This window comes from Polypterus senegalus, chromosome 10 (genome assembly GCF_016835505.1).
Source record: "Polypterus senegalus isolate Bchr_013 chromosome 10, ASM1683550v1, whole genome shotgun sequence".
Taxonomy (NCBI): Eukaryota; Metazoa; Chordata; class Cladistia; order Polypteriformes; family Polypteridae; genus Polypterus; species Polypterus senegalus.
Genome location: NC_053163.1, coordinates 181,056,357 through 181,083,495, shown reverse-complemented (window position 1 = coordinate 181,083,495; position 27,139 = coordinate 181,056,357). Strand labels below are relative to the sequence as shown.

Below are 27,139 nucleotides of genomic sequence, written 5' to 3'. Positions count from 1 at the left end.
AGATAAAGCCAGAGAGGGGAGATTGCGTTGGTTTGGACATGTGCAGAGGAGAGATGTGGAGTATATTGAGAGAAGGGTGCTAAGGATAGAGCTGCCAGGTAAGAGGAGAAGAGGAAGGCCTAAAAGAAGGCTTATGGATGTGGTGAGAGAGGACATGCAGGTGATGGGTGTGACAGAACAAGATGCACAAGACATGACGATATGGAAAAAGATGATCCGCTGTGGCAACCCCTAACAGGAGCAGCCGAAAGAAGAACAGGACAGTAGAAGTAAGACACTGTTGGTTAGAAAGTAGCCTTATAAACAAAGTGACTGAGCCTCTGTGTGTCCTGAAGACACCCATATCATTTGTTAGTGCTGGTGATAGTGAGTCTGTATTATGTAGAGTACTAAAAGTGACACGCGTATGTGGCATCCCTCTTATATGCTCTCATGTGGACGGGATCCCATGTGGAATATTGTGGGGTTGCTGGAAATTGGAATCACCCGAGACTTTGTCTGGATAGGATGTCTAAGTGTACCTGTGTGTGTGTTAATCTTACAGTACGAAAGTGGACCGATCCGGTAACACACCTTGTAAGTCTCACAAATCCCATGAAAACACAGCATAAAAAAATAATACAATATAGAAAGACATATAAATGTTCTAGCATTTTGAATGCTTCTTTCTCCATTTGAATGCATATTTTTTGGCCAAAAAACAATGGTGGACACAGCATACAGAGACACACACAAGAACGTCAGGTTTTTTTTTCACTAATGTCAAATTAACACTTTAATGCCAATAATTTGGGTCAAGACAATATAAAGAAACACAAAGTGTATTCTGTCTGCAAGTGGGCATCAGAAGTTCTAAATTTAAAAATGGCTTTTATCACTATTGTATATTCAGGACACTGTAAGGTGGAGACACAAAAAATCAGCCTTCAGAAGTGAAGTACTTACTTTGGGTTTGCAGACGGACCCAGGTTAATGTCACTTGAGCAAAGAGGCTGAAAGACAAAAATATCACGTAAGCCTAATAGACCCCTTAAGGCAGATTTAAATGAATAAGAATACCTGGCCATTGGACGTAAGTGATAAGGTACCAACTAAACGAAGGAAAAAAGACATCGAGAATTAAAAACGAAATCAACACGTTCACTTACTTGGTTACTGTTTGCCATGCTGTTTGTCCAGTTCATCGCCAGTAAAGCTAGGACTTCAGAACTTTGCAATGAGACAAAATATAATAGATTTTAGAGCGCAAAATTAATTTAAATTTGAGTAAGGAATATTCCAGTTTTTTGCATAACTTAGAAAGGGGAATAAATTATGTACTTACTATGAACATATCTTTTCTCCTATTTTCTTTCCTTTTTTTGTTTGATCCTCCCTTCTCCTTTATTACATCTGCACAATGAAAATTAACATTTGTTAACCTTGAGCATGTGAAAGGTGCTATAAAAATAAAATACATTATTATTATTATCAATATGGAGAGAATATCAACAAAGATTCCACATTAAGCCTGCACAAACCACAGCACACCCGACATTTTGCTGTCTTTTTAAATTTACGGGACATTTTACACAGCCATTATCAACGGAGGATTCATTAACTTGGTATGTGCGTCTGTAATAAAGCGCTGAAGAAAGGTGGGCTTATGTACATAAGAAAGCAAAAAACTGTGCAACATATACAAACATACTATGTTATGAATTCAATTCAGTCATTTTTACTTCATTTCTGTTTCGGTTTTTAACAACATTATGCTATTTTTGTTTCATAAAATTGTTTTATCATTATTCGGGTGACATTAATCCTTTTCTGCATTTGTCTTCTAACAGAAACCAACATTTGGTGTTTTAGATTTCATGGCCAGTCACCCTTTAGTGTGTCTGGTTGCCATAATGCTGGATGGTGTGGCATCATGGCAGTCAAGATACTTTGGTCTAACAAAGGAAGGATATTTTGAACACAATGGACACTCAAAGGAATAAAAACGAAAAAACAAAAAATGGCTTAGGAAAATAAATTGTTTTTTGTTAGAAATTATTTAGGAAAAGACTTGCTTATTGCCAGAGGTGGGGAGTAACGAGTTATATTTACTCCATTACATTAACTTGAGTAACTTTTTACAAAAATTGTACTTCTACGAATAGTTTTACTGCACCATACTTTTTACTTTTACTTGAGTACATTTGTGAAGAAGAAACGCTATGCTTACTCCGCTACATTGGGCAACACTCGACTCGTTACCTTTTTCCATTTACACATTATATACGCTATATTTTAGTTGAAGAGAAGTCGCCGGTGGGATCTACTGCATTGACTGTTTCACCAATCAGACGGAGCAACAATAACCACGTGACTCTGTTTCACCAATCAGATGTAGCAACAATAACCACATGACTCCGTTTCACCAATCACACGTAGCAACAATAATCACATGACTCCGGTTCACCAATCAGACGTAGCAACAATAATCACATGACTCACATGTTCACCAATCACTTCACCAATCAGACGTAGCAACAATAATCACATGACTCCGGTTCACCAATCAGACGTAGCAACAATAATCACATGACTCCGGTTCACCAATCACATGACTCCGGTTCACCAATCACATGACTCCGGTTCACCAATCAGATGTAGCAACAATAATCACATGACTCCGGTTCACCAATCAGATGTAGCAACAATAATCACATGACTCCGGTTCACCAATCAGACGTAGCAACAATAATCACATGACTCCGTTTCACCAATCAGACGTAGCAACAATAATCACATGACTCCATTTCACCAATCAGATGTAGCCATGCAGTCACATGACCACACACAAACTTCCTGCAGCTTGTGAGAGACTTTTTAGTCATGCGGGGCTCCTGTTCAGCTAAACAGTCACAGCTTCACTGCAGGAACCTTGAGAGCCAACTGATGCTGAAGCTTAACCATCACTTCACTGAGTGAAGAACAAGCGCGTTTTATCCAAACATGCACGGACACAGACAGTCAAGGTAAAGTGAGACTTCTTGGACGTGCACAAGCTGCCTTGTTCTGATGTTATTTTCTATCAGCTGTGCTATTTGGAGGGCAAGTGCATATGCAGTATTATACTGTCAGTCTACAGTAGATCTCGTCACTATAAGTAGTTTGCACTGCACAGACATCCATGTTACCTACTGGAGATATCGGCTTCAAAAACTTTGTTGTGAAAAACTGAGATTTGGAACTTTGTGTTATTTGTGCATCTTTATTTTGTAAAGATGTTATTTATTTTTACTCTTTTTTTATTTTATTATTTGGAAATAGCAGAATTTGCACATTATTTTATATTTTTGTCAGTCTTATTACATTTCTAAAAAATAAATCATTTATTATGATCAAACAGTTACTCAGTACTTGAGTAGTCTTTTCACCAAATACTTTTTACTCCTACTTGAGTAATTTTTTGGATGACTACTTTTTACTTCTACTTGAGTAATATCATTTTGAAGTAATGCTACTCTTACTTGAGCACAATTTTTGGCTACTCTACCCACCTCTGTTACCTTTATATTGAACCTGATTTGCTTCCCGGAAGCGCACACTGACTTTTCATGCCTTCATTTTTGAGTACTTTGCACACTAAAAGCAAAATAATACCCTCCTGGGTGATCGCGAGTTAACGGAAGGTGACTTTCAGCAAGATGGAGCAACATGTCTCACATCGGCACAAACTGAGTCCTTCTTCAGCAACAGGGTAATTCCAAAGAGGCTTTTGCCACCATGGTCGCCGGATCTGACACCACCAGACTTCTTCCTTTTGGGGTCTGCTCAATGGAAAAGTCCATCAGGAAAAGCCTCGCACTGTGGAAGATTTGAAGGAATACATCCAACGTGAAATTTCTGCTAACCCGAGACGTTTGCCGATATGTTCAGGAACATGGAGAGCCACGTCGAAATGTGTCTGGCAGAAAACGGAAACCACTTCCTGTATCGCATGTAATGCAATCGACTACACATACGTCAAGGTGTAGAGCGGATTCTTTTGGTTCAGATTGCTTCATTCTAACGGGAGTTACAGCAGAATATTCAGGGCCTCTTTTGAGTGAATCTCCCTGTAGCCTTTAAAATGTCCACAGAAGAATGTCACTTATTTTTTAGTTATTTTTCAAGTCAAAGTTATTTCTTCACAGTCATGGTATATATTTATTTGCCACATGAAGCATTTTATTTATACATTTTAAAAATATTTTGTCTGTTCTTGCAGCTTACAATGGGGATTCATAGGAAAATAGCAAAAGCCTTAAAACGTACCAAATCTGTCCACTTTGAAGCTGAAAGCATTTCAGTTTAAGAAAACATGCACTCGAGCGTTTATCAGGCATCCTTGTGATAATGATAGGAATCTAGAAGTGATTATTTTATCACAGATTCTTGGAATTATTTTCCTGGAGGTAAGAATACATTTCCTGTTAGCTTGTCTGCTCAGAGCTGCCATTTTGTGGTTGGAGTTTAGACATAAAGAAGACAGTTGATCAGCATAAAACCAAACAAGTGTCTAGAGTTGTGGGTTGAGTTTGTAAAATAAATGGAACTTCTACTGTTTTCTGTTGGTAGACATTTATTCAAGCCTGCTATACGATGAGGTGGATCAAAGTTTGAATTTGGAACGAATCACATTTAAATTTTCTTACTAACATTACTGAATACCACTACATGTGCTGAGCTGCAGTAATCTCTGTTTGACAGCATAGATAACTCCAATGTACCGAGCAAAACAACTCTGGCCCCCCTAGTGTAGACAGTTTGCGTGGTACTTGAGTAGAGCAGCTAATTAGTCTTCATGCACAAGCATCTCTCTCCTCCAGTAACACTAAACCTGCACAGGAGATGGTATCATACATTGGGGATGTTTTCTAATACATTGGACAATTCTACATCCTGTGGTAGTTCAGCCTCGGCACAGACAGACAGACACACTCTTGTTTAATTTATAAAGTCCAGCACCAAACACCCTTCTTCTGTCCCTTTCTCTCCTCTATGGACTTCTCCTTCCACCTCTTCACCTCTCTTCCCGAGCGTTGCCTTCTTCCTCCCGACTCGGCTCTCTCACTCGAGGGAGGCGGCCTCTTTTATAATCACCCAGACGTGCTCCAGGTGCTCTGCGATGAACTTCCTGGTGTGACAGAAGTGCCGCATGAGCACACAGAAGCACTCTGGGTGTCCCTGGAATTCCTTCCCCTCAGCACCTCTGGGTATGGCAGAAGTGCTGGCCTCTAGGGCTCCACAACTGTCCGGGCCACCCTGTCGGTGGGCCTCCTGTGGTCCAGGGGAGGTATTGTCCCTCTCCCGGTCCTTCCAGGCATCCTGGCTGGACATGGGTCCTGCCCGTCTGCCACAATACATACATACATAGGCATGCACATGCACACAAAATATGTACTAAAAAAAAATTAAAAATGGAAATTTCAGTGAATAAATAACAATAAACAAATGTGAACAATAGTAAAAGAAATGATCACAACAGGAGAGCATTAAAAGCTGTGGACATTAACAACAGCCAACTTACAGTCCTTCAGTGTCTTGCAGCCACCGCTGCTTGCCCCCTTTGCCGCCTAGAGCCAATTATGCCATGTTACCCGGGTTTTGAGGGAATTTACAGCCAACTAAAGCCCTTTTCAAAAGGGATTTGTTTCACACCAGGAGCTGGTGTTAAATAACTTTTCTTTGGAGGGACTCTGTAATTTTAGTTCTGTCAGAATCGCTCATGTCAGTAACTTTTCAAGTACTGCACGTCCAAGTCTCAATAAAAATTGCCTTCCGCAAAGCATTCTGTAAAAAATACCCAGATAGGCTATTCTGGGCCAAATGCGGTGGTATTTAGGCACTTAAGGTTCAGTTTTGGCAACGGCAAATGTATAGTTGTCATGGTATACGGATTGTGTGCCGGACACGGCCCAGACACAATCAGTCACATGTGAAGAGTGACTGGGATTACAGATATAGATCACTTATGGCCCAGCAATAACCAGACACATTTAAGGGTCAGTCGGTCAGTCATTTTCCAACCCGCTATATCCTAACACCGGGTCACGGGGGTCTGCTGGAGCCAACACAGGGCGCAAGGCAGGAACAAACCCCGGACAGGGTGCCAGCCCACCGCAGGGCACACACACACCAAGGACAATTTAGGATCACCAATGCACCTAACCTGCATGTCTTTGGACTGTGGGAGGAAACCCACACAGACACGGGGAGAACCCACGCAGGGAGGACCCGGGAAGTCAACCCAGGTCTCCTTACTACGAGGGAGCATCACTATCACTGTGCCACCCACATTTAAGGGTACTAATGCCATTTATATACTGGGACAAATATGGCTCCCTTGCAACCAAGGACAATTTCACTACGGGGAAAAGTGGCCCAACTATATTCAGCCATATGTAAGGGTTTTATGCCATTTAGATTCTGTACCAGAAACTTCCCAAATGCAATAAACCAGAAGTCCAAGATGTTGGACATTGCAGTTTTGGTCCAAAGAAGGCCTAACAGTAACCAGAAGCAATCCAAGATTTTCATGGCATTTGTGTTCTGGGCCTACTATGGCCTAAATGGAATAAACCATAAAGTAAAGTGTGGGTGTCCTTTCCATTTTGGTTCAACAATGGCCCCACTATAGCAAGCCACATCTACCTGTGAAAGACCCTTTAACTTTAATGGCAATGTCTAACAGAGCTGCGTGAAGGTGTTAGGCACTTGCGATTAAACTCTGTAAAGTGAAGATGCTCCCAAAAATAATGACATGAGGAGTTTTCATTATTCAATAAACTTTCTAGAAAGAGCAATAAACAATGTTTGCCATGACCACCCAGCATCAATTCTCTTAGTGACACTTGTGTACGGCTTTTGAAGGCAATCATCTGGAAGGCAGGTCCTCACCACCATTAAGACATATAAAGTATTGCAAAATTTATTGCAATATCTACCCCACAGAAAACCTAAAACCATTTTTCCAGCTTGACACAGACATAAGAAGCAGGCGCATGACTCCATTGCACAAGCTGAGCGGTCCAAGCAAACAACACCATCCTCTTGTCAAATGTCCAGCAAAATGGACCTGGACGGCTCATCAGTGACACTTCATCCATGTGTCTTGCTCTTTTGGCATTGGCCAAGTGGAATTGGGGTGGGGTCGGATGTGGGTGGGTCATGCTAGACCTTTGCCATATTAGGGAGATATGACGTTGTGTATATGATTTCCATTTTTTGTTACCTTATTTGCTAAGTACTTCATTTATTTAATGGATGGATACATGGATTCATGGCAGTGATATTGTCATGACCTGGTGTACAAGAGTCCAGAGGAAGAAAATACTGGCAAAGTGGATAATGCTTGTTTACTATTTATTAACACAACAGAAACATAAAAGAACAGACTATATCTGATGGGGTATGTTTTCTAACATAGAAAAAAAGACTCACTTAGAATAACATGAAGGATGTCTGAAGTGGACTGGACATAATTACTGGACTCAAGCAAGTCAAGGGCTCAAGTGCAAGAAGAGGATGTGGACAAAGCTAACGCTGTGACTCAATTTTTTAACAGATTTTCCCCCCAGATGCCACTTTCTTCCAATGACCAGTCTCCCAACACAATCCCTACATCATCAACAATTCCCACTACGTCAACTGGAATGGCCAGTGACAAGTTCACTTTTGACCATCAGTGACAGAGACAATTCTGGAAGCTACACACAGGAAAAGCTGCAGGTCCAGATGGAGTTCTTTAGGTTTGTGCTGACCAACTTTGTGGTGTCCTCTGTCACCTGATCAATCTGCCCCTAAGGCTTCAGAAAGCGTCACTGCTGTGGAAAACATCCTACATTGTTCCTGTTCCAAAGTAGGCAGATCCATCTTCACCTAATGACTACAAGCCAGTGGCGCTTATGTCTCACATCATGAAGACCTTTGAGAGGCTTGTCCTGGACTAAATAAGTTCTTTTGTGGTAGACCACCTGGACCCACTGCAGTTTTTCTATTGGAGTGGAGGATACAATCATCTCTCTGCTCCACAAGGCTTATTCTCACCTGGACAAAGCTGGCAGCACTGTGAGGATTCTGTTTTTTGATTTCCCCAGCGCCTTCAATATCATCCAGGCATTCTTGTTAAGGGCTAAACTCAGCATGTGGACGAGCCTATCATGTCTTGGATGATGGACTATCTGTCTGGCAGACCGCAGTTTGTGAGACTCCAGGACTGTGTTTCTGATGTTAATGTGAGCAACACAAGGAACAGGCCGGTCTGCTTTTCTCTTCACTCTGTGTACCTCCGACTAGAAATAGAAAAGCAGGCCATGTCACTTGCAGACATTCTCGGATGATTCTGCACTTCTGGGGTATTGATAAGGGGGGATGAGACAGAGGAGAGGAGTCAGGTGGAGAAGTTTGTTTCTTGGTGCAAAGAGAATTGCTTCCATCTTAACATCAGCAAAACCATACCAAAGAGCCTCTACGTTTGGTCACTATTCAAGGAGTGGATGGAGAGGTGGTCCACTCCTACAAGTACTTGGGGGTCCACATTAATGGCAGGGTGGACTGGTCTCGGAACTATGTAGTCCTTCTGGTATGTGTTCAGACCAGAGTGCACGTGTGTGTGTGTGTGTAAATATTTATTTATTTACCTAACTATCTGTGTTTGTGGCCTTGAGGGATGCCGTTTTCTCTCAGGGGACACCTGCCTGATTGCACTTACTGCCCGCTTCAGGATTACAGCCAGAAGCACCTCATCACGTCTTCGCTGTGCTTGTTAACCCAGCTTTTCAAAGAGTGTCAGGTTAGTTGGCTTTCCCTTGCTCTTTCTCTGTCTGAGCTGTTTCCACCAACTTTAATAGGTCAAAAAGTATGGAAGATTATTTGTGCCAAAATTAAATGCAATCCAAAGTGTAAAACATCCTGGGTATGACGTTAATCTGCATCTAGCCCTGCATGTAGGCCGTCCAGCTTGGGGGTTGGTGGTAGGATTGGCACTCCAGCCACCTCACGCTGTTTCATTCCACTAGTGTGGTGCTGAGCTCACATGGCTGTGCTTGGTTTCTAATCTGGGATCCTGAGTTGGTTTGTCATGTGGTGGGTGCAGCAATGCGCTGTATAAGTGCGGGATCCTAACCTCCTCTCTCTCTCTCTCTCTCAATGTGTTAACTGCATTTTAAAGCACGTGGTGCATTTCATGTTGGCGAAGATTTATTATAACAAAGAAAAAAAACATAACCAGTTGATTGGTTGCTTTTCACTACGGCACACAATTTCCGTGTATTCTAACAGATGGTGCACTGCTTTTACAAGTCCCATACCAAATGGCAAATAACAGAAACATATGCATTGCATATGTCATTTGAAAGATGGCACATCACAAATATTTGTTTCATGATTTGCATCTCATTTGTCATTCCAACAGATGGTGCATTACAAATATTTGTTGTAGTAAAACGCATTGCATTTGTCATATCAACAGGTGGTGTATCACAAACATTAATGCTGCTTTTATGAATCCCATACTAAATGGTATACAGTATAACAGAGATACAGTGGTACCTCAGTATGCGTCCTTAATCCGTTCCATATCCTTAGACTTATACCAAACAGGACGTATACCAAACAAATTTTTCGCATAAGAAATAAAGGGAAAATGATTAATCCGATCTACGCTCCTACCCTCACCTATGGTCATGAGCTATGGGTAGTGACCGAAAGAACGAGATCGCAAATACAAGCGGCTGAAATGAGTTTCCTCCGCAGGGTGTCTGGGCTTTCCCTTAAAGATAGGGTGAGAAGCTCAGTCATCCAGGAGGGGCTCAGAGTAGAGCCGCTGGTCCTCCGCATCGAGAGGAGTCAGATGAGGTGGCTCGGGCATCTGATCAGGATGCCTCCAGGACGCCTCCCTGGTGAGGTGTTCTGGGCACGTCCAACCGGGAGGAGGCCCCGGGGAAGACCCAGGACACGCTGGAGGGACTATGTCTCCCGGCTGGCCTGGGAGCCTTGGGATTCTCCCGGAAGAGCTGGAAGAAGTGGCTGGGGAGAGGGAAGTCTGGGCCTCTCTGCTTAAGCTGCTGCCCCCGCAACCCGACCTCGGATAAGCGGAAGAGGATGGATGGATGGATGATTAATCCGTTCCCATGAAAAAAAAATCCTATTGTTACTGGCATATTATACATTGATGGGGTTGTATAAAATAATTTAAACACTGCTTAATACTAAAATACATAAATACAAAAGCAATTAGATGAAATGAATGAAAATTTAACCTCACTTTACTTTTTAATAACGTCTTTGTTTTTCACAATCGTAGACGCTGTCGTTCTCGGCATACGGTATGCAGCAGCCAAGTCCCAGATACGCACGCCACCTTCATACTTTTCAACAATTAATTCAAATTTACGCAAGAAATCACAAAATCACGTGAAAATTCACAGAGAGTTATAGCGCGGGTTGTTCACTGAATACTAACAACTGGCGTACTGACGCTCATGGGCGGTCGTGGCTTTGTCTCGATGGAGAGGTAAACAAGGGTAGCACGCGAGTCATATTCCAAACAAAGGTCGTATACCAAGCAAAATTTTTCGGGTCCAAACAGGACGTATACCAAGTTGGACATATTCAAAAGCGGACGTATACCGAGGTACCAGTGTATATGCATTGCATTTGTCATTGCACCAGATGGCACATCACAAACATTTGTAGTAATGCATTTTATAACTACAAGTGTTTGTGATGCACCATCTGTTGGAATGACAAATGCAATTCATTTCATTACTGCATTACAAAAATATTACAGTAGACAGTGCACTGCAAATGTTAATGCTGAGGTTTATGTTGTTTATTTAGAGTTCAGCTCGTTTTATATGGGTAGCGCAGCTAGCATGATTAATATCACGTACCTATGTGCCTTAAATAGATGACTAGATCACACAATGGATGGGTGGACCTTGTAGCCTTTAATTGGGTTTTTAAGGTTTGGATTTAGGGTATAGGGTTCCAATGCAGTAACATCACTGACATTCACAAAACATGGCAAGGATCCAGGATTTATTTTCATTCACATCCATCATCCAACCTGCTATATCCTAATTACAGGGTCACGAGGGTCTGCTGGAGCCAATCCCAGGGCGCAAGGCAGGAAACAAACCCTGGGCAGGGTGCCAGCCCACTGTAGGGCACACACACACACCAGGGACAATTTAGGATCGCAGGACCTAACCTGCATGTCTTTGGCCTGTGGAAGGAAACTGGAGTACCAGGAGGAAACCCACGCAAACACGGGGAGATCATGCAAACTCCATGCAGGGAGGACCCGGGAAGCGAACCCGGGTCTCCTAACTGCGAGGCAGCAGCGCTACCCACTGCGCCACCGTGCCGCCCTATTTTCATTCTTCCAGTACTAAACCTTCCACTTCCAGCTTGTGATCATAGGGATGACAAACTAGGCATTTTTTATCATAAGAGGGGGCTGTCCAAATACTATAAAGTGGGAGTTTTTTGTCCAGCGAAATAGTCCAGATCGCATTCAGCAACCTCTGAGTTAAAGCAAACCATGGGAATGCGAGAGGAACAGCATAATAACAGAATTGAGCTAAAATGCAGCATTTAATGTCCTCTCTCTTTAAAAGCAGGTTAAGAGTTCATCCAGAGTCACACATCAGCTTCACAGTGAATAAGCACTTGTGCCACCGCTCAGATTTCTGTGGCTGAATAAGAAACACTCTGATGTGGCGGTACAACTAATTCTAATTGAGAAGACGCCACCACCATACTCCTGTGTTCAACGTGCAGGCCTGTTTCGGTGAAGCCATCACACAGCCCCCAGCATTAGCAGCATACACTGTCTTCATTAGCAAAACTATTTGAGTTATTTGTGTGCCCCGCCGTCAAGAAGATGGCCATTTGTTTCTCCCAGGCTGAGTGGTGGCCAAAGCTGAGTATGGTTTCTAACACACTTTCAGACATTAAGAAGGGTAGGGCAACATGTTTGTTACTTATCAAACTACTTTTCAGGTCTAAATGATATAGAATGAGAAAATGTCAAAAGATTAAAAAGGATCTTTAAAAGTAGTAACTGGAAATGCTTAGGACTGGTATGATTCAATGGGCAGACATCAGAACAATGGAATATGGAAAGGGGTATCGAACAGGGGGAAAGTCTGTTATTTGCAATATACACTGATGAGCCAAGACATTACCACCAATATGCTGTTTCTCTTTTGTGTGCCGACAAGATGAGGTATGGACACTAGAAGACCCCCAAACGGGTCCTGTGGTATCTGGTGCCAGCAGATCTTCTAACTCTGGTAAGCTGCGAGATGGAGCCGCTTCACATCAGACTTGTTGTTTCAAGACATCCCACAGATGGCTGATTGGTTTGAGATCTGGCGAATTTGGGGGCAACAGCAACACCTTGTACCCTTCATGATGTTCCTCAAATTATTCCCGAACAATCTGTGCAGTGTGGCGTACTGCCCTGCTGAAAAGATGCCATGAATTGCCTTCAGATTGCTTTGCATCTACGGTAGTCTGCAACAATGTTTAGGTACTGTAGGTCAAGAGTGATGGTGGGCCACAATGGCTGCAGGTTTTCATTCTAACCTTTTCCTAATCAGTGATCAGTTTTCACTGCTAATTAACTCCTTTGCCCTTCCTTTTAACAGCCCTGTTTTTAAGGATTCACCTCTTTGAAGTGATTCATTTCTTGATTAAATGGCAGCCAAACAGAAATGAGACGTGAAACGAGCCAACAGATGACCAGCTAAATTGGATCTTCAAACTTCAACCAATTTCACTCCAATCACTTTCTTAAAGAGAAGCCGATCTTTGCTATTAATATTAAATATTAATATGTAAAGCACTTTGAGCTACTGTTTGTATGAAAATGTGCTATATAAATAAATGTTGTTATTGTTGTTGTTATTAATTAAACTCGTTATTTAATTCCATGGCTGGTTGCTGCTCTCATTCTGCCACAGCAGACATGGCCAAAACTGCTGATTTTCTGTTTTTTCTAAGAACACCATCACAATGTTTTGGTGACCTGAGAGATCAGCCTTATTGAGAACTTCCACCTTTTGTTGTTTTCAGATATCGTGGATAGCTGGTTGTATGGGCAGCTTGCTTTGTGTCTCAAAGTATTACACCCCCTCCACTGGATTGCCTTCTCCTCACAGCCTGTCCTATTTCCATCTCTTCACCAGGTAAATGATGCACCTGGCCATCCACATGATGCAGTAGAAAGCGAGATCCATCGAGACAACAACCTTTTACCGCTAATCCAAGATACAGATCTGATGCTTACGTGCTCATTTTCTGCACTTTCAGTGGTGGACACTCTGACTGGACCGGGCTACTCAGTCACATACACAGCTGGGATTGATGCACTTTGCGTCGTGCCACATTACTCCTGTAACTGTTACTAAAATGATTTGTGCCACAGTAGCCCCTCTATGGCTGCTCAACACCCTATCAACGGTTTGTGATTTTCTTTCCCTCCTTTGCCACAGCTGGCCATGATAAACACCCCACAATCCTGCCATTTTGGAAATGCTTTGACCCAGGCGTCTGGCCATAACGATTTGGCCCTCATCAGAGTCACTCAGATCTTTACACCTGTCCGTATATTCTGCATTTAACCTGTCAACTATGAGTACCTGATGTCAGCTTATCGGCTAATACATCTTTGACATTGACTTGTAGCAAGATATACGTCTATCTAAAAGTTTAGAAATGTATAAAATCTGTGCGTTAGGAGAATGATACAGTAGACTGACGTGGTGATCCTACCCCTCCACACTATTGTTGAAGTTCGCATAATGCTGCTTTAAAGTTACCAGCTTAGTGCACGACATAAGCAAGACTAAACATAGAGTTTCAGCAGGATGAATAGGCACCACGGGACACAACGCTTTGGAAAATGTAACCCAAGACCGCATTCTTATTAATGTGAATTAACTTACCTTCATGCAGCGTTCAGGCATTTCTGTTTATCTACCGAGGCGATCATCAAGGAAATAAAAAAACCTGGAGCCAGCTTGTACGTTTTTTGTGTCACTAGACTAGAAGAGATTTTCCAAATAAGAACAAAGGAGCGAGGAAGAAAAACTGCAGCCAGTCAACATACTTCAGGTATTGCCCCGTTGCAGACAATGAGAAAGTCGGCCCGACTTTCCCCCAGCTTTGACACGTCTCTCTCTCTCTCTCTCTGGTTACCTGTTGCACCACTGCAGCGGGTTCCGTGATTGGTGTTTACATAAGAGCCCCGCCCACTTGTCTGCATATCAATCACCTTCAGCCCGAGTGTCACTTTCTTTTAAATTTGCACACCACTTTCTCTTTTAAAGAGGAGAATGCATCCGCAAAAGAGAATGTCTGATTTTCTGATCATTGGGCAATCAATATTTATTTTATAAAACACCATATGATTAAACGCATGGTTCCAACATTATGAAAGCAATAGTGACGGCGATTTTGCTGAAAAAAAGACCTTTTCTTTGTATCGATCAGAGTTTCTTCACTGTTTTCTATCCAACGCTTTTGCACACACTGTCTTTACCCAAGTCGCCCTCCTTTCTTCTACAGAACAGACTTCTCGATCCTATGGACCACCCCGTCCATTAACACCACAGCGGTAGTTGAGAAGGCACAGAAGATAAAAAGAGAGAGAGAGAGAAAGAAATACTCTGCTTCCTGATGATCTTCAGATCTGCTGGTGTCCTTTTACCGCTGCTCCATTGAGAGTGTGCTGTCATACTGCACTTCAGCTCATTGGCAGACAGGAGAGCCCATCAGAACATCACAAACTCGGCCAAGAAAATGACTGGCTGCAAACATTTCCCTTTTTGGAGGAACTCTTCAGCTCTCACAGCCTCAAGGGAGCAGCCAACATCATGAAAGAGCCTTCCCACCATGGACATCACCTGTTTGAGGTGCTGCTCTTCTGCTAGGTGGTTCAGGTCCATCTAATAGCGGACACACAGATTTAAGAGCAGTTTCTACCCCAGAGCCATACAAGAACTGACTACTACTGTACTATACACTTATAATGACTGACAATGACCAAAATAACAACAGTCACTCTTGCACTACAAGTGCATGTTTACATTCTTTGCACTTTATATTATTTATCGATTTCTATTATTGCAGTCAATTAATATGTGCATTATACCTAAGTCCAATATTTAGTTATTCTATTGGATTGTATTACATTGTATTTATTATAACTTAATTATATACATTATTCATGAATGCAACTTTAAGACGACTGCAATTTCATTGTACTAAGTGGAATGACAATAAAAAGAATCTGAATCTTCATCTGTCAGGATTCAAACAGAGCCACTCCGCCATGATGGCTCTTTGTTATGGCAGGCCAGAGATATCAATCTGTCATCTGTGCTCATCCTCTGCCTTTGACATGGTCAACCACCACATCCTCCTTGGCATCACTTGGACTGCCCTCAGGTGGTTTGGGTCCTACCTCTTGATGACCAGTGGAGTTTACAATGATGTGGTGTACTGCACATGCTCTCTGAGGACTTTCAGCCATTGAATCAGTCAGCATAAGTGTGTCAAGAAACGCTACTGGGGCTCCTTTATACCAACACAATACGCCAGCATGAAGCCTCACTTGGACTGCTCTTTTAATTTTAACCAAGTCCGAAGTCGTCTTCTTTTCATAGTTCTTGAATATATCTGAGGGGGCATGTTGTTGTTGGTTGTTATTTTTTAGCTTCTGTTAAATGCTACATTTTCTATACTATCTATCTATCTATCTATCTATCCCATCTTAATAATTCCAGGCCACCACAGTGCTGACTGGTACTACATCCATAGGAATGTGGAAGGAAACAGGAGGAAACAAACATGAACATGGGGAGAATGCATTGACTTCACACAGATAGTGTCCTTGAACCCAGGACTTTGGATTCATGAATCAGCAGCACTAAAAACTTGGCATTGAAACACATCACACATTTATCTATTCAAAACTTGATAAATATGTTTGCATAACCGTATAACAGGGTCGCACTATCTATTTCCTTTACCATGGACATGTAACTTCTATCATTTATCTACTACATTTGCAATTTAAAGTCATATCTCCAGGGTGCCATCTGTTTGAACACTAACTGCAGTGCCATCAGGGTGTCATGCTGACGCAGTGTTTAGGGTTTCCACTTCACCTCTCTAGGCTCTGGAGTTGAATCTCTAGTTTAGTGACTGCATGTGAGAGCGGTCAGCACTTGTCTTTGGCTTTAAGACCCTGATTTGGATGTCCACAGTAGTTATTGTCAGTTAGCAGCTTACACGTTCTCTGCATCATCATCTTCTTTGTCCTTGTCATTTTTTCCCATTTCTGTGTCCCTGATCGACATTCTTCATTCAGCTTAGTTCTCCACCTCCTCCCCAGTCAGACTCTTTTCCTTAAAATCTTCTTTAACTTTATCTGTCCACCTGTGTTTCCACCTCCCTGGCTTTCTCTTCCCAGTACTTCCATTCCCATCACTCTTTTGCCCACATATTCATTTTCTCTCCTCGTTACATCTCTCCCACTTTTCCTGCTCCTCTGATTGTCTCGTTTCTTATTCTGTCCTTTGCTGTAACTCCAAACATCCATGTCCACATTTTAATTTGTGCCACATCAAACTTCTTCTTCTATGCTCCTTTAACTGCTCACGTCTCAGCGCCATACAACATTGCTGGTCTTAGCACCGTTTTGAAGGCCTCACCTTTAACCTTCACCTTAATTCTTTGGTCACACAACACTCCTGAGACCTTCTTCCAGTTGTTCCATCCACACTGCACTCAAATGGGTTATCTCTGCATCTTATTTTCCATCTTGGGCTACCAGTGATCCTAGATATTTAAATGTGTCCACTCTTTCAGTAACACTCCTTGCAGGTAAACTTCTAAATCCTGATCACACATTCTGTCTTCCTTCTATTTATCTTCAGCCTTCTATCTTTCAAAGCCCTTCTCCATTCTTCCAACTTCCTCTCCACTTCCTCGTTTCTGGTTCTACACAACACAATGTCTTCAGCAAAAAGCCTGCCCCAGGGGAGATTGGTCTTCTATCCCATGACTCAACACATCCATCACCACATGAAAGAGGTCAGGACTTAATGAAGACACCTGGTACAGACCTATCCTAACTGGGATCTTGTCTGTTACCCCAATACTGCTTTTAACTTGGGTCCTCACTCCATCATATGTATCCTGGGCAATCCTCACACACTTCTCTGGTCCACATTTCTCTCTCCTACACCTCCAGACCTCTTGATGTTTCACTCTGTCATAGGCCTTCTCCAAATTGATAAACGCCATATGCAGTGCTTTCTGTGTTTCTCGATGCTTCTCTATCAGCTGTCTCAATGTAAAGACTGCATCAGTTGTTCCTCTCCCTCACCAAACTGTTCCTCCACTGTGGTGGTCTCTTTCCTGAGCTTTTTTTTTTCTTTAACCCTTTCCCAAATTTTCATTGTGTGTGAAATCAGCTTTATCCCTTTATAGTTTCCTCAATCCTGAATGTCTCCCTTCTCCTTATAATTGAGGACTACCCCACTGTTCCTCCACTCCTCTGGTATTCTCTTCTGTTCATTGATCTTCTGCATTAGATCCCACAGCACATCTACTCCCTGTTCTCCTAAACTCTTCCACATTTCCACTGGTATTTCACCCAGTCCTGTTGCTTTTCCTTTCTTCATTCTTTTCTGTGCCTCCTTATTCTTGGTAACAGATCTTCAATTGGGACTCCATCCCCACATACCACCCTTGGATTTTCTTCATTCAATGACTTTTCAAAGTACATCCTCAATCTATTCTCGGTCCTATCACAAGCACTTGAGACCAACCTTGCTCATCTCTCATCTGCTTTTTCTAACTAGAATCCTTTCCCAAACTTGTTTCTAGCCTTTTTATGAACGAGAGTAGCCTTGTTATAGATGAGTGTCCTGTCCACAGTTAGGTTCCTGCAATAATAGGCCTCATTACTCTATATTGGAAAGCCGTTTCAGAAAATGGTTGGTATCACACACTTTACAGAACTAATATATATTATATTTTGAATAAACTGCCAATTTTCCATGCATTTCCAAGCATGTGTGTCCTTCTTCTGGTTTATGGTGAGAGTAAAACTGCAAGTGGATGATCCAATGTGGAGTGGCTGTCCCTCTGTGTTCATCATTGTCCACTGTTGTGCATCTGACTTGCTTGTAAACTTTACACATATGTAATAATGATGAGGTTACAAGTTAATGTCGCCATTTTTGAGCAAACATCTCCAAGTGTTTCCCACCCCCACAAACTGTGTTGTTTTGACCAAAAAAAGCTGTTAAGTGCCACCATATTCCAGCGCCACTGTTTTGTTTCTCTTCGTGTTGTTTCTCTGACGCGGGGTTAAGAATCGGGTCACAGTTCCTTGATTTGTCGTAAAGGGACAGGTGAGTTCTTTTTACCCAGTGTTCCCTGTATCGAGCTGGACAGTATGGAGTAGTATGACATGGTGTAGTCAGCTACTGAACAGGTAGGGCTGGAAACCTTGACAACAACAATAACAATATTTATTTCTATAGCACATTTTCATACGAATAATGTAGCTCAAAGTGCTTTACATGATGAAGAAAGAGAAAAAGGACAAAGTAAGAATTAAAATAAGACAAAACTTATTAACATGGACTGGAGTGGAGGTTTCAGTTCTCTCTCTCTGCTCCACAAGGCTTATTCTCGCCTGAACAAAGCTGGCAGCACTGTGAGGATTCTGTTTTTTGATGTCTCCAGTGCCTTCAGTACCATCCATCAGAGATGTGAAGGTGGAGGAGCCTGTGGCATCATGGATAACGGACTGTCAGTCAGGCAGAACGCAGACTCAAGGACTGTGTCTCTGATATTGATGGACGCAACACTGGAGCACCAGAAGGAACAGGTCTGTCTGCTTTTCTCTTCACTCTATACAACTGAGACTACAAATATTATAGCAGGTCTTGTCACTTGCAGAAATTCTCAGACGATTCTGCACAGAGCATTGATAAGCGGGGATGAGACAGAAGAGAGGAGTCAGGTGGTGAGGTTTGTTTCTTGGTGTCTGCATCTTAACATCAGCAAACCAGCAAACTGGTTATTGACGCACCAAAAAGCCACTATTCAAGGAGTGGTCCACTCCTACAAGTACTTGGGGGTCCACATTAATGACAGGTTGGACTGGTCTTGGAACAATATAAGAAAGGGCAGAGTGGGCTCTTTTTCCTTAGGACCCAAGCTCAGGGGTAACAAAATGGACGATAAGAAGGCAGACTCAATTACAGGAATGCTCTGTGGAGCCCCCTAAAGGTAGGTCCACATCAATGACATATTGGACTGGACTTGTAACACAGACTAACTATAGAAGAAAAGGCAGAGCAGGCTCTTATTTTATTAGGAGACTGCATTCCACCAATGTGGGAATTGACATCCTTCACTTCTATAACTCTGTGACGGCCAGTGCGATTTTCTACAAATCTTAAAAGGGCAGGCTCAGTTATGGGACGCACCCTGGACCCCCTGGAGGTCATAGCAAAGGAGAGAATTAAAAGAAAGCCGCGTGCTATTATGAACAGCGCTGCACATCCTCTAACACTGAGGGCTTTTAGCCAACAAATAATTCAGCAGATGTGTGTGCTCCTTTATATCAACAGCAATACACCTGCTTAATGCAGCACTGCAACTGTCAAGTCAGAAGTTTTCTCTCTTTTTAATTTTCTTGCTTTATTGTGACTCTGGTGTATAAGTAATGGAGGTTAATTAACCTTCCATTTACGGACATCCAGTAGATATTTCTTTCCTTTATTTTTATTAGATTGCAAGGGCTAATACAAGTCAGTCAATCATTTAACACCCCACTATATCCTAACACAGGGTCATGGGGGTCTGCTGGAGCCCATCCCAGCCAGCACATGGTGCAAGGCAGGAACAAATCCCGGGCAAGGTGCCAGTCCACACACAAAGCACACACCAGGGACAATTTAGGATCACCAATGCACCTAACCTGCATATCTTTGGACTCCTCACAGGGAAGCGAACCCAGGTCTCCTTATTGCGAGGCAGCAGCACTACCACTGCGCCACCGTGCCACCCCCTAGGGATATTTTCTTTAAGTTTAATTTTTTATGTTAGTGGGAAACAGTGCCATTGCAGAACTGAGAAGTAATTAACACCAACACCCCTGCCATGTAAATGGTACTTTCCACAAGAATGGTGAGATTGGACGCACCCTCACTTCTGTGATGGCCTCTGTGAGGGCAGGCAGGTGATGAAACCCTATACATGTTTTGCATTACAATAAGAGTCATAACTCACAGAAGAGTGGAACAAATGATTGTGTGGCCTCTGTCTTCTAACAACAATTAAGAAATCAAAATGCAGAGGGGTGCCTGAGGCAGAGGTTACATAAACTGTATATTCTTTTGTCCATTTTGTGCCTTCTGACTCAAGAAGTCTGCAGAGAGGTCTCCGCAGAGATGTCAGTTCACCTTTGTTATCTGATAAAGTACAAGATGGCCCCGGTATGAAGAGTTCAGTCCTTATATTGGAATGTAAGCTGAGGGAAGGTGCAGCCTGATGTGAAATCTGCTGTCTTATCAGGCCTGGTGTGCCACCGCAGCCTTGCAGAATGGGCAGTGCCCACTTTGCCGCACAGACATTTTTCCTTTTCTGATTCGTGTCCATGATGGCGTGTGAATATGAGGTGAGCGGGCAATCTCATCTGTTCATCTTCTAACAGCTACAGTTTTAATGATTCCTTACCAGCAAATCTAGTCTTTCAAAATAAGGTAAGGACGAGGTTTTTGCTGTGCCATGTTATCCCCCTTAATTCGTATTTTTTAGTTTTCTATTATATTTTAGTTTTGCTTTATTTTTTGCAATAATCTGTCCTTGGTTAAAACCTAAATGCACTGCCTCATGAGTTATGTAGAGTTTTGAATTCAGGCCAGACAGTTTTAAGATTGTAAAGATTGACTGGATGTTTTCAAAGATGGGATCTCTGGACTCGATATAAGCACACCTGGCAATGTTGCACCATTTTATGGTTTGTGTGGCAAACATTTCCTAACACAACAAAAGTAGTCATTTTAAAAAAAGGTTTACCCCTTTTTGCATGGCGTACATAACTATTGGAACTTTGTCTTCTTGCTGTAGCTAATCTTAATGTAAAACCCTTTTCTTAAGAACTCACCTGGCATGTCTTGATATTATCAGACTGGAAAATCTCGAATTATGTTCTCGGTTAAAGAGGATTAGCAACATGCCTGCCACATAGTTTTCAGGTGTGTGGGAGGTCAGCAGAGTTTTGCATATCTTGATTTAGAGAGTATTACGCGACTTCGGGCAACAACTCACAGAAAAAGGTAAAATTGGGTGAAATATTTAGTTTTCTTTCTCCTAATTGTCAAAGACATGGGACTGAGTTGCCTTGAAAGCTTGCATATTGTAATCTTTTTACTTAGCCAATAAAAGGTGCCTAACTTCTCATTGCACCCATAATGACTAACACGGCCCATCACCTCCCTACTATAGAGAGAACTTAAAAAAACCATAAAGGGTAGCACAGCGGTGCAGTGCTTACATCTGCCGTCTCATGAAGGCCGAATCCTGACTCACACTGCTGTACGAGTTAGCAGTTTGCATGTTCTCCCTGTGTCCGAGTGGGGATTTCTCCAGGTTGTCTGCTTTTCCTCCAATATTGGTGTTGGTTTCCTTACAAGACTACGCTTTAGTAAAGGGTGTAGCGACATCCTTTACATGTTCTATAGCTCTGTGATAATAATAATAATAATACATTTTATTTATATAGCGCCTTTCCCATGCTCAAGGCACTTACAGAATATAATAAAGAACGGCAGGGTATACAGCGTATAGCATTGTACAAACCAAATAAATAAATAAAGAAGATTACGACAGTGAGTTCAGAGAACAAAACCTAACAGACAACATAATTGATAGTCTAGCACACACACGCACAGGTTACATGAACATCTTGACATGGAGGTAAACTGAGAGAAGGGGAATGATAGATAGATAGATAGATAGATAGATAGATAGATAGATAGATAGATAGATAGACATGAAAGGCACTATATGATAGATAGATAGATAGATAGATAGATAGATAGATAGATAGATAGATAGATAGATAGATAGATAGATAGATAGATAGATACTTTATTAATCCCAAGGGGAAATTCACATAATCCAGCAGCAGTATACTGAGACAAAGAAACAATATTAAATTAAAGAGTGATAAAAATGAAAAGAATTAAAATAAAATTAATGTTCGCATTTACTCCCCCGGGTGGAATTGAAGAGTCAATTGAATGGAATTGAATGAAGTCAAGCAGAGCCAAAAGCCTTCCTGAACAGATGAGTTTTGAGTTGTTTTTTAAAAGAATTCATGGAGTCAGCTGATCTGATTCATTTCGGTAGGTCATTCCAGAGTCTGGGCACTCGCTATACAGCTGATGGCCCTGCTGCCACCCGTGGAGTGTAGATTAGTGTGGGGCACAACAAGATTACCAGAATCAGAGGACCTTAGTGGGCACATAGTGATGGAGAAGGTCACTGATGTAGTTTGGCGCAAGGTTATTTAAGGCTTTGTAGGTTATTAGTAGGATTTATATTCGATTCTGTAAGACACAGGGAGCCAGTGAAGGCGGAGCAGGATGGTGTGATGTGCTCGCTGCTGCTGGTTCGAGTGAGGACTCTTGCAGCTGAGTTTTGAATAAGATGGAGCTGTGATATAAGATTAGAAGGGGCGCCTGCCAGCAGCGAGTTACAATAATCGATGCGGGATGTGATAAAAGTATGGACAACATCACTTCAACAGAGGCCCACTGAATTAACAAGCTGAGCAAACTCTTTAACGTTATGTTTGCCCCTGGACAAAACGAGTCAAAAATGTATTTTTAATGAGAAAAAATGTTACCGTATATACTCACATATGAGTCAAGTCTTGAAACACGAAAAATCAATCATAAAATCAGACCCGACTTATACACTTGCTCAAAAATGCGACACTTACATTTTTTTTTTACATAATCTTGCCTCCTCCAGTCTTGCACCATTTTCTCAGATGCATCAAATTTTGTTGCAGCAGCGCAGTTACCAATTTCTTTCGCTACTTCAACGACGTTTAATTTAAGACCAGCTTTTTATTTTTTTTCTGATTGAACGCTCCATCGTAGATAAGGGATGCTCTTACGATAAAGGTGTCTGAGGGTGTGAGACACAAAAAACACAAAACCGTGCAAACTTTGCTTCGGAATAGTTTGGGTATTACCGTGTGGTCACGTAGGCACAAAACAAGGCCGTGTGCTCCGTGGTTACTCTCTCAGGTGGGTGTTAGCATATCATAATCTTTTGGACCAATTGTGTGAGTTTTCTGCATTTGACTTATATGACCGACATAATAAAATACCAGAACTTTTACGGTAAAATCAAGTCCCGACTTATCTGTGGGAGAACTTGCCCACGAGTATATACAGTATGTGTAACTGAAATGTGCAAATATCAATACATAAAGGATGGCAAACATAGGCCGGCATCCCAGCCGGGATGGTTTTAAGAATACTTAAGCCATTAGTTGGCCATTTCCTGCTTCAACCAGAACCAGAACCAGAACCCAGAAGAGCTCAGACAAAAATCCTTAAGACCAAGAAGGCAGCGATCTGGAGCAACAGGGGGAGATAACTATCCATCCATCCATCCATTTTTTAACCCGCTGAATCCGAATACAGGGTCACGGAGGTCTGCTGGAGCCAATCCCAGCCAACACAGGGCACAAGGCAGGAACCAATCCAGGGCAGGGTGCCAACCCACCACAGGACACACACAAACACACCCACACACCAGGGCCAATTTAGAATCGCCAATCCACCTAACCTGCATGTCTTTGGATAGTGGGAGGAAACAGGAGCGCCCGGGAATAACAATGTGAACTAATCCCTCCTCTGACACACTAGATGGCAGCATCCCTGGACTATGGTGCCCATATGGACTCCCTGCAGAGCATGCTGGGAACTGTAGTCCAACAGACTGGCCCTGTTGTTTCCCCTACTTTTGTAAATCTTCCACCTGACGTGGAAGTACTTCCTATGGACAATGCCCTGGTACAGGAAGTACTTCTGGGTCTCGTATAAGAGGAGTAGCTTTGCCTCACTCAGAAGGAGTTGGAGTCAGAAGGGAAGCTGGACAACAAAAGAGAAGAGAAAGAATTACACTGGAGTACTGAGTTGTGTTAACAAAGAGAAATTGGTTGAAGGTAGTCTGTTCAATAAATATTCACATTCTGAACCAAGGACTGTACATGTGAGGTTGTGTTTGGGGTTAAAGGTGACTGCAATTCCCCCTAGTGGTCATGATATCAACATTAATACAGTAGAAAAAGTACGTTAAGTATGCACTGCTGTATTAACACCAGTATCGGAACAGCAGAAGTACAGTATATTTTTTAACGTTTTCTCTGTTGCTTGCGCATGAGAGGGTCAAATGTCAGTGCCTGAACCACGTGATTGACGTGCCCCTTGTACGGGCACTCGTATCCTACCACAGTGTAATGTTTAGTGGCTTCCATATTTCCCCTGACATGACCAATTGCTGCATTGTTAACAGTACTTAGGGAGCAAAAGTTGTTCTTGTCTTTCTACTTGATTACAATCATTTTGCCTTTTTGTCCTGCGCCTACATGCATAGTGAACCTTCAGGTGACGAAACTCACCAGACCTATGGCGATTCGGTCAAACTGTGCTGTAGGCATCGGTTTCACTATCTGTGTCAACGACGTGATGACTGATTCACATTGTCATCACTGTCGCTTGATTCAACTAATGGTTCAGTTTCAGTTTGTCCTAAAATTGGCTTTACAGCTTCTTGTTTACACCCCATTGAGTCTAAGGGGATGGCTCTGCCCCACTCATGAATAAAGATGAGTTACCTTAAGTAGCAAAATTAGTCATTATTTTTTTTTTTTTTGCACGGTTTACCTACTAAATAGCAGCATAATGCTGTCTTATGAGGTATTTGAGCTTAACACTGTAAAACAAATCATTACGTATAACCCTCAGTCGGAGGACTCAGGCTTAACCGTAATTACCTGGCATTCTGAACCCAAGCTCAGGGGTAACAAAATGGACGTTAAGAAGGCAGACTCAATTACAGGAATGCTCTGTGGAGCTCCCTGGAGGTAGGTCCACACCAATGACATGTTGGACTGGTCTCGTAACACATACTAACTATAGAAGAAAGGGCAGACCAGGCTCTTTTTCATTAGGAGACTGCATTCCTTCAATGTGGGAAGTGACATCCTTCACATCTTCTACAACTCTACGATGGCCAGTGCAGTGTGCTGGGCTGGTAACATCACTTTAAAAGAAGTCCAATGAATCAACAAGCTAAGTAAAAAGCTCCTGGAGGTCGTAGCAGAGGAGAGCACGAAGACAAAACTGAATGCCATTAAGAACAATGCTGCACATCATCTCTATGACACACTCACACTGAGGACTTTTCAGGACCTGATGACCACCAATCGTTCCACCCACTGTGTCTTATTGTAACCAGGACTATCACGAGGGAAGTGGTGCATAGTTTGGCGTGATTGAACAGCACACCAGGTAGGTGAGCAATTGTGTGGCACACCTGGGAAGCTGGAATGAGACGTGAGGGTTTTATAGTTATCTGTAGAAATCTGACTGGTAGTGAGGTCTGAAAATACAGTCATATGAAAAAGTTTAGGAGCCCCTCTTAATTCTTTGGATTTTTGTTTATCATTGGATGAGCTTTCTAAGTAGCAACTTCCTTAATAGATGACATGCCTTATGGAAACAGTAGTATTTCAGCAATGACATTAAGTTTATTGGATTAACAGAAAATATGTGATATGCATCATAACAAAATTAGACAGGTGCATAAATGTGGGCACCAACAGAGATATGACATCAATACTTAGTTGAGCCTCATTTTGTTAATCTAACATCCTCTAGACGCCTCCTATAGCCTGTGATGAGTGTCTGGACTCTGGATGGAGGTCTTTCTGACCATTCTTCTATACAAAATCTCTCCAGTTCAGTTAAATCTGATGGCTGTCGAGCATGGACAGCCTGCTTCAAATCATCCCATAGATTTCCGATGATATTCAAGTCAGGGGACTGTGATGGCCATCCCAGAACATTGTACTTCTCCCTCTGCATGAATGCCTTTGTAGATTTCCAACTGTGTTTTGGGTCATTGTCTTGTTGTAATATCCAATCCCTGTGTAACTTCAACTTTGTGACTGATCCTTGAACATTATCATGAAGAATTTGTTCATATTGGGTTGAATTCATCCGACCCTCGACTTTAACAAGGGCCCCAGTCCCTGAACGAGCCACACAGCCCCACAGCATGATGGACCCTCCACCAAATCTGACAGGAGGTAGCAGGTGTTTTTCTTGGAATGCGGTGTTCTTCTTCTGCCATGCAAAGTGCTTTTTGTTCTGACCAAATAACTCAATCTTTGTCTCATCAGTCCAAAGCACTTTGTTCCAAAATGAATCTGGCTTGTCTAAATGAGCATTTGAATACAACAAGCGACTCTGTTTGTGGCGTGAGTGCAGAAAGGGCTTCTTTCTCCTCACCCTGCCATTCAGATGTTCTTTGTGCAAATTGCGCTGAATTGTAGAACGATGTACAGATACACCATCTGCAGCCAGATGTTCTGCAGGTCTTTGGAGGTGATCTGTGGGTTGTCTGTCACCATTCTCACAATCCTGCTCATATGCCGCTCCTGTATTTTTCTTGGCCTGCCAGACCTGCTGGGTTTAACAGCAACTGTGCCTGTGGCCTTCCATTTCCTGATGACATTCCTTACAGTTGAACCTGACAGTTTAAACCTCTGAGATGGCTTTTTGTAGGCTTCCCCTAAACCAGGAGACGCAACAATCTTTGTTTTCAGATCTTTTGAGAGTTGCTTTGAGGATCCCATGCTGTCTGTCACTCTTCAGAGGAGAGTCAAAGGGAAGCACAACTTGCAATTGACCTCCTTAAATACCTTTTATCACTCATGATTGGACACTCCTGTCTATGAAGTTCAAGGTTTAACGAGCTCATCCAACCAATTTGGTGT

General features: G+C 42.3%; 1 protein-coding gene across 2 annotated transcripts in view; it reads right to left on the bottom strand.

Moving 5' to 3' along the window:
- Window positions 1–27,139, bottom strand: part of sgk2a (serum/glucocorticoid regulated kinase 2a) — a 90,569-nt gene that overhangs the window by 44,640 nt on the left and 18,790 nt on the right. Inside the window, exons 1-4 of one of the 2 annotated variants that reach the window (XM_039767905.1) lie at window positions 13,971–14,200; window positions 1,325–1,392; window positions 1,149–1,209; window positions 946–992 (exon numbers count right to left, since the gene is read on the bottom strand). In XM_039767905.1, coding sequence (XP_039623839.1) covers window positions 946–992; window positions 1,149–1,184 — 83 coding nt within the window. In that variant the 5' untranslated portion in view covers window positions 1,185–1,209; window positions 1,325–1,392; window positions 13,971–14,200. Of the gene's footprint in view, window positions 1–945; window positions 993–1,148; window positions 1,210–1,324; window positions 1,393–13,970; window positions 14,201–27,139 lie in introns of those variants that run through there. The other variant, XM_039767906.1, reaches the window with a different exon arrangement.